The 8,839-nt window shown below is 46.9% G+C and overlaps 1 protein-coding gene across 1 annotated transcript; it reads right to left on the minus strand.

Annotated features, from left to right (window-relative positions):
* Positions 1 to 901: 901 nt before the first annotated feature.
* Positions 902 to 8,422, minus strand: LOC147342255 (secreted protein of Ly-6 domain 1). Its single transcript, XM_086385485.1, has 3 exons — positions 8,272 to 8,422; positions 3,270 to 3,383; positions 902 to 2,222 (listed from the first exon to the last, which is right to left on the minus strand). Exons 1-3 carry the CDS (start codon positions 8,390 to 8,392, stop codon positions 2,098 to 2,100), a joined length of 360 nt encoding a protein of 119 aa, XP_086241611.1. The 5' UTR covers positions 8,393 to 8,422; the 3' UTR covers positions 902 to 2,097.
* Between the last annotated feature and the right edge of the window lie 417 nt (positions 8,423 to 8,839).

An 8,839-nucleotide genomic window follows, 5' to 3' on the forward strand; every position in this document is an offset into this window, starting at 1 on the left:
AGTCTTTAGTTCCCTCATCTATAAAATGGGAATAATAGTACCTCCCTCAGAGCTGTGAGAATAAAAAGATACAATGGATACAAGGGTACTGCTTTTGATATGTGCTACTTATGATTATTATTGTTATTATTATTATTGGCTACTTCACAGAAAGATATAAAGGCTGACAGCAGACACAGTCCCAAAGGTGGGATACACTGTCGTGACATTCAACGCCTTTGCTAATGAAATGCACCTTTGGGTGAAATATTTAGACATCAAGCATGGGTGGATGAAAAATGGGTACTCAGTGCACCAGAATTAGATCACATATGTACTCTGCTGCTTTTAAAAATATATTTATTTATTTATTTATAAATTATTTATTTATTTGGCTGCTCTGGGTCTTAGTTGTAGCATCCGGGATCTAATTCCTTGACCAGGGATAGAACCCAGGCCCCCTGCTTTGGAGGCATGGAGTCTTAGCCACTGGACCACCAGGGAATTTCCTGCATTCTGCTTCTTATTCTAAAGATAATTCTACCACTCAGAATTGTCTCCAGTCTTCCGTTCTTTGCAGATGGGCTTTCTCTGGTTCTCCATCATGTGACTGAAGATGGATACCCCAAAGCAGCTGAGTTTCATATTACAGTTCTAATCACATTCAAAGAATTAGTTTCTAAAATCCAATAACAAAATGCCAGGAAAGAGAATTTTATTGAGTCAACTCAGTGGCAATCACCACTGACCCAGTCAACCCAGACCAGAGGAAAGTCTTAGTATGTTTTGCACCCTCGAGGAGATGTATCTATTAATACACTCATTCTCCCGCCCAGCCTGTGGCATGTATTCTGTGAATACAAAGCAAGCTATGGCCATCCAGAGACCATTATCAGGTAATAACCAAAAAAATGCAGAAGGCTGCAAACAAGAAAAAGAGTTTATTGAGAGTGCTAAGAATTGCATTTTGGGAGGCAACCATTTGAATGGCAACTCACATGTGCTCCAGGTGGGGCAATAGACAATAGTGGGGGATTATAAAGGCAACAGAGACATTCTAGAGAAGAAACAAAGGTTATCATTACAGAACTATGACTGGTGCTGGCAGGCATTCAGTCACTTGCTGGCAGCAGATTGGTTGCTAAGCTGTGCTCTCTAAGGAGAAAAGAAGAAAGTTCTAGGTGGTCTCAGGATGTCTGGGTTCAAAGTTTATGTTGGGTTTAGCAGTTGATGTGTGTAAGTTCCACTTCCTTAATGCCTCCCAGCTCCATCTTGGATCCCTTTGACATAAGCGACTCCATTTTTTTTAAGCCACTGATACTTAAGAGATTTGTGTTACAACACCTAGCCCACTGAACTAACCCATCATTTATGGAGCCCCTCACACTTCTACTTTTTTCAGCCTTGGAAGACTCCCCCTCCTCCTTCAGTTCCTGCCTCCAGAACATGCAGAATCACAAATTCAGCCTTCCCCAGACCCTGCCTTTTTAAGCAGCCAATCAGTGTGACTGCCAATTAGGACCTGAAAAGGAAGAAAGTATCCTTGGACCTGGCTATGCCCACTAATCTTCATCCCAATTTGGTTTCAAAGACTACATCCCTGGGGCTTCTTGCAGTGAAGGAAAAGGAGTTTGAAGACAGAACAAGTCTGAGACTGCTTCTCATAGGGGATTCACATTCAGATCAGAGAATCTTGGAGGCTGCGGTGGTTGCAATTTAGGGAGAGTCCCTTGGACTGCAAGGAGATCCAACCAGTCCATTCTGAAGGAGATCAGCCATGGGATTTCTTTGGAAGGAATGATGCTGAAGCTGAAACTCCAGTACTTTGGCCACCTCATGCGAAGAGTTGACTCGTTGGAAAAGACTCTGATGCTGGGAGGGATTGGGGGCAGGAGGAGAAGGGGACAACAGAGGATGAGATGGCTGGATGGCATCACTGACTCGATGGACGTGAGTCTGAGTGAATTCCGGGAGTTGATGATGGACAGGGAGGCCTGGTTTGCTGCGATTCATGGGGTCGCAAAGAGTTGGACATGACTGAGCCACTGAACTGAACTGAACTGAACTGAAATTAGCTTCATCCATAAAAGATCAGGGCAAAAGCTGGGGGCCCTGACTTTAGAACTTGTTGCAGAGAGGCGAGTCATGACAGCATTTATATTCCACAATAACGCTGGGATTAAAGAGCTTCATGGGAATACATAGTTGGCTACAACCCTGGTGTCCGTAGGAAAGCGTGCCATCTGGAAAGGAGAAGAGAAGACAAGTGAGACCCCAGAACCTAGGACGCAGCCCCAGCTCAGCATATCCTGGGGGTACTGCTCAGTAAATATTCCTGAATGAAGTACAGGATTAATGCATCAACCAACTAATCAAGAATGAGGAGGAAATAGCACATTTCATGGAGGAGGACTCATACTCTTAGTAGAGAGAATGTCAGCCATCTGGGACTGACAGTCTGGAGGTAGGGCCCCCTGGTGGGCTCTCCTGGGATAGCTTTGCAAGCTCTGTATGCAAGCATGCATGCTCAGCCGCTTCAGTCGTGTCCGATTCTTTGCGATGCCATGGACTGTAGCCCGCCAGGTGCCTCTGTCCGTGGGATTCTCCAGGCCAGAACACTGGAGCCATGCCCTCCTCCGGGGGATCTTTCCGACCCAGGGAAGAGTCTCCTGCACGGCAGGCGGATTCTTTACCAGCTGAGCTACCAGGGAAGCCCAAGCTCTGTATATTAGAGTACAATCCATCCCCCCACAAAAGAAGGCAGAAAGGATGAAGAGAAACTGTCCTCTCCGCCCTGCCCATTTCTCCCCCAATACATGTCCCTAGTTCCCCAAAACCCCATCCCAGTCAGTCCCACTCAGCCTAGTTCCAGTTACCTTCGGGAGCTGAACTCCCTGCTTTCCCCCTCTGTTCCTTCCTCCTCTCTCCCTCAGTCAGCCTTCCCTCTCTCCTTCATCCCTTTCCGCCTCCCCTCTCCTCCCCCTCCCTTAAAGGTCCCCATTCTCGTTAAGGGCCAGTGGCAGCCCAGTACCAGAACGAGGGGATATGCTTCACTAATTTAGCTTAAAAAAAGAAAACCAACCCCTTTCTATGTGGCTCCTGCTCCCAGGGTTCCTGAGGGACCACTTTCCTGAGTCCCACAGCCACCCCGACTTGTCCTTGGGGTCCAGGTACTCACAGGGTCCCATGGAGGGTTCATACTATCCCCTGAGCCCCTCTCCTGGAACACCCACTGTCAACCCCTAACCTCCAGCAAAGTTCACCCCCGAGACCTGTTAGGCACCACCTACTTTCGTAGATCCTCCTCAGAAAGCACTGCTGGCTGCCTTGAGTCTGGCAGGTGCTTCCCCCAGTCTCGCAGACCCCGCTGGCGTTGACTCTGTTACACTGGAAACATTCTAGAGCTGGAAAGTGAAACCAACATAATAAGGTTCTTCCGGACCAGCCTCCCGGCAGCTCAGAAGGGAGAGCACCCTTGACCCAGGGGCGCCTGGACGCTGACGGTTTCCTCCTCCTGATGAATGTTCTGGAGGCAGGTGATTTTTCCCTGCTTGGCTTCCACCCGGGCGGAGGCATGCGTGCCCCTAGGCACAAGACCTGCACCCGAGCACAGAGAGCTCCGCAGTCCTCCCAGGGACCCGCGGTGCCGCTGGAGGAAGGGCAAGTCCTTCACTGCGGCTCCGCGGATCCCACTTGCCAGCTGATTATCACCCCAACCCCAGGGGACGCCACTGAAGATGTTCCGTGTGAATGGCATCTGCAGGAGCGGCGCGATGAGGGTTGGAGTGAGAAGTCAGCACCGCCCACTCCCCTCCTTCTCGCAGAGCCCCCCATCCTCCACCCTTTCTGTTCATCTAAAGAGACAACTCTAGGACTCAGCCTAAAAAGGGGCAGGGAAGAAAGAGACAGGACAGGTGGGCGGAGGGGGTTGGGAAGAAAAAGAGATCAGGAGAGAGTAAGGCAAGATAGGGGGAGACGAGGAGCAGAGGAAGGGAGAGAGAGAAGAGGGGGAGGAGGGAGAGGAGGGGAGGGAGGAAGAGGAGAGGGAGGAGGAGGGAGAGCAGAGAGGAGAGGAGGGGAGGGAGACAAGGGGGAGGAGGGAGAGAGGGTGATTGACAGAGGAAGGGAGGGAGACGAGGACCAGGAGAGAGGGAGGGATCTGCAGGACAAACGCATGCGCCTGGGGTCACAGCTCCTCACTCCCTCCTCGCTGGTCCCCGAGTTATTTACCAAACAGTGAGTTCCTGCCAGTGAGAGGCGCTATTCTAGGTGTTGGAAATAGGGTGCTGAAGGGAGCACGGAAATATGCATTCCACCTGTCAAATACTAAACAAATAAATTGGGGAAATGGCTGACAATGAAGAAATAAGAAAGGTTATTTCAGGTCCTGGTGACTCATGACAATGGGAAGGAGGATCATGGAGGAGTGAGTGTGAGGAGGCTGTGGGGAGGCAGAGAGCTTTCTCAGGGGTGACTTGAGCTCAAACCTGATTTTTTTTTTATGCTAACCACTAAAACAACTGGCAGTAGCTAGCAAACTGGTTCCAGCAACACACGGGCCAGTGCACAGACAGTTTCTGAGCTGCAGTTAGCTTGGCCAGTTTGAGAAAGAGAAGCATCAGCACAGGCAAAGTGGAAAAGGGCGAGAGTATTGTAAAACCAGGCTGAAGAGGTTGATAGGGGTCAGACCACATGCACGCATCTGCTTGGACCTGCGCTGTTGCGGTGGTATTCATGGGCCATGTGTGGCTGTTGAGCCTGTGAAATGCCAGTAGTCCAAATAGATGGACTGTAAGTCAATTTCAAACACAGCACACACACACACATCGTTTAAATTGCTCATCAGTGACTTTGATGTTGATTGCATGCTGAAATGATAGTAGTGTCCGACTCTTCGTGACCTCATGGACTGTAGCCCACCAGTCTCCTCTGTCCATGAGATTCTCCAGACAAGAATACGGGAGTGGGTAGCCATTCCCTCCTTCTGGGGATCTTCCTCACCCAGGGATTGAACCTGCATCTCCTGCGGCTCCTGAATTGCAGAATTCTTTACCACTGAGCCACCAGGGAAGCCCAATAGTTTAGACATACTGGGTTAAATAAAGTGTATATTAAAGTTAATTTTCCACATTTCTGAGTTTTTAATATGCCTACTGGAAGAGTAAAAATGATGTCTGCAGCTTGGCTTGCATCTTATTTGGACCATCATTTAGGCCATCATAAGAACTGACGTTGTATTCAAAGTTGGAAAAGGCCATCAGAGGCTTTTTCAATAGGCAGTGACACTGACTAGCTTTTTGCATGTACACTCTGGCAACTCTGTAGACAACAGACTTTAAAGGAGAGAGTAACAGAGGCCCAGGACAGGGTGGGTGGAAACTGGAAGTTGGGACGGAAGCCACAAGTCAACTGCGTCCAAGCAAAAATTTGAGAAATTATAGGTCAGGTATATTGAAATAGGACTTCTCAGGTGGTGCTAGTGGTAAAGAACCCACCTGCTAATACAGAAGATGCAGGAGACCCAGGTTCGATCCCTGCGTGGGGAAGATCCCCTGGAGGACAACATGGCAACCCACTCCAGTATTCTTGCCTAGAGAATCCCATGGACAGAGGAGCCTGGCAGGCTGCAGTCCATAGGGTCACAAAGAGTCAGACACGACTGAAGTGACTAAGTTTGCACACATAAACGAGGTGTGTATGTGGGAAACAGGGACTAGGAAACCTACAACAGAGCAAATAGAAGGTCATTGCCTTGTGCTTCTCATGGTTTCATCTTTTTGTGTCATTTAAAACTACACATTTATGTTTTTATTTACTCACACGTTTTTATTTTGCAAGAAACGTTCCAAAATTTCAAAAATAATGAACTTTGAAAAATTCACACTCAGTTAAAAAAACTGAGCTCTCGATTCCGCTTCCTCTAAACTTGATGATTGTGTAACCTGAGCAGTCTGTCTTGTCAGTATTCACTGTCACCCCTGGATCTGTGATGTCCTTGAGCACATGAAACCCTACTGGAGATACGAATCTGCTTGAGAATTTCAGTGACTCTCTTGAAAGTTATAATCATTTCATTCGAACTGTGCCCTTGGATAATTTCATATGAGCAGCTGCAACAAAGGCCTCAAGTGTCACTGGCTCAAGCAGGTGCAATTCTTCTTGCCCAACCCACAGCCCTCAGCCTCCACCTGCACACGCTGAGGCAGCCCCTGCGGCACATGTGACTCTGACACACTCATCATGCACGTCAGGCAGCTCAAACAGTGGAGAGCAAATGCCCCTGGGAGCACCCTTCTTCCAAGAACAGATGGGTTATTGGTAGATGGATACACCAACTTTCCTCCCGTGACTTGGATCCCCTACACTGCCCTCCACAATTTCCGGCAGGATGGGCTCCATTTGTTCACCATGGTGTCCAGCTTATTAATTTCTTTGCGTGTTCCCAGGTGGCACTAGTAGTAAAGAACCCGCCTACCAATGCAAGAGACATGAGAGATGTGGGTTCGATCCCTGGGTTGGGAAGATCCCTGGGAGAAGGGCATGGCAACTCACTCCAGTATTCTTGCCTGGAGAATCCCATGGACAGAGGAGCCCGGCGGGCTACAGTCCATAGGGTCACAGAGAGTTGGACATGACTGAAGCAACCAGGCATGCCTGCACATTGTCTTACTTCCCCACACCCCTCCTGGTATTTCCTGGAATCAGCTTCCAGACAAATGATTTTTTATTCCTATCAGCTTCAGATGATGGATTTTCATTTAGATCAAGTGTATGCTCTTATAAATTAATTTTTCATATTTTGTACTCCAATTCTTGTGCTTTTACAGAACAAACAAAACATTGACTATTAGCAGGCTGATTCCATTTGCTAAAGAACATTGGGAAAAAGTGGTGCCTGTTAATGCCAATGATCATTCCAGTTTTAATCAATCATGGAATAAAAAAAAAAACTATGAAAGTATATTCTGTAGAAGGTGAAACACTTTTTGTAATGCTATAATACATTTAATTGGAAAATCCACAAAGCACATAAACGTGTTAATTTTTGCAGTGGAAGAATAAATACACATGCCAGTAGAATATGATATTGCAGCAAAAGTGACTCAACTGAGAACCCAAAGAGTGAAAAATGCCCTTGCTGTTGGTTTTCATGCACACATAATTGTGAATTGTGTCCTGTGTCCAAACAAGATAGTATATGAATCTAAATAAATGTATATGTAAGTATATTTTAATATTTATACATTATAAACATATCATATGTGAATATTAAAATACACAAATATCTATTAATACATGAATATTAAAGTAAGTGATGTCTTTGTATAGCATATATTATGAACCATTTTATGAAAATATACATTCTATATGTATGTGCACATACACACCCACAGGTAAAATAACTGGACCGTAAAAGTTGCGTGGTAAAGGTGATGTGGAATAAAAAATAGTCTTCAGCAAAAATTCTCCCTGCTCCCTGTCATCAAGCAGATCAGAAAATGGTTACGCTTCTGAAGAACTACACTGGGATTCAATCTGTGTTCTGCAACAAGTAAAGGACATTTTGTAAAAGGTCCTGCAAGTATTAATTGCATTTTGGTCACGTAATAGAGTGTCTGACTCCGGTTTTTGATGTTTCACAGCTGGCAACCTTGAAGTCTTGCCCCTCGTGCCTCACATGCGGGCCCCAGGGGCTCCTTCTTTCAACATTGGTGGGAGTTTCACGCCACACAAGCCCCTACCTGAATGCAAGAACCATCGCCCTGCCTCTCTTCCTCACCATCATCTAAATTCCAGAGTCTCCTTTCTCTGATCCCCCAAGCCATCATAAGACACCTGGCAGTAAGCCCTGCTCTCCCAAGAAAGCCTCATGAGATAACTAATTAAGGCTCTTCACACCCTCCTGATACATATGTGGCATCATCAGTCTTGACATGTAATCCAAGTTTGGGTGAGGATTCATCCTGTTTCTATCATATAACCCCAACAGTTTAACGTCAAGTGTTCAACAAATGAAGTACCCAAGTATTTCAGCTTTCAAAAATGTTTAACCAGTTGAAATGATGAAAAACAGACTTTCAAGCAAAAAAGATATAGAAATGTATTCCTACAAAAGCAGAATGCCCCAGATTATAGGGTAAATGGTAATCTTATCTCTTGGAAATTCTAATGTCTAGGCAGGCAGACAAAGAGTGGAAGAGACAGGCCATGCCTAGAACCATAAGCCGCCACTCAGCCAGGTTCCCCTCTGCCCTCCTACATGCTGGGCGCGGGGGGAGCAGGGGAGCTCACCTTGCGGGAGTCCGAGCAGTGAGGACAGGACCACCAGCAGCAGTAGCAGAAGGCACTTAGCCATCTCTGGATCTGGCTCAAGTCCCAAAGACTTACAGAAGGCAGGACCGAACCACAGCATCAAGAGCCTCTGAGATCCCGACTTTATAATTCCAGGCTGGGAGGAGCAGCCAATGGCAGCCCAGACAAAGGCTTGCACTTTCCCAGACAAAGAGAAGAGTGCCTGAAGGAACTAGGGCCCTACATTCTTTATAGCAATTACTGGTCTTGCTCACTTCCACTGGCCCTACTGAGGAAGCCAAGGTATGTAAGAAGAGCTGACTCTCCTGTGTCCCCATTGCGCAATTATAAAAATTGAAGACTAGAGTCTGACTTACATCACATTGGGACTTGGGAATTCGGTCGAATTCATGATGTTTTACCATTTAAGAGGTTTACCATATTGAACTGAACTACTGAAGTATCGGAGAAGGCAATGGCACCCCACTCCAGTACTCTTGCCTGGAAAATCCCATGGACGGAGGACCCTGGTAGGCCGCAGTCCAAGGAGTCTCTAGGAGTCGGACAC

Source organism: Bos grunniens, chromosome 29 (assembly GCF_055505025.1).
Source record: "Bos grunniens cultivar Pamir isolate PY7600 chromosome 29, Bosgru_T2T1.0, whole genome shotgun sequence".
In the NCBI taxonomy this organism is placed as follows: Eukaryota; Metazoa; Chordata; class Mammalia; order Artiodactyla; family Bovidae; genus Bos; species Bos grunniens.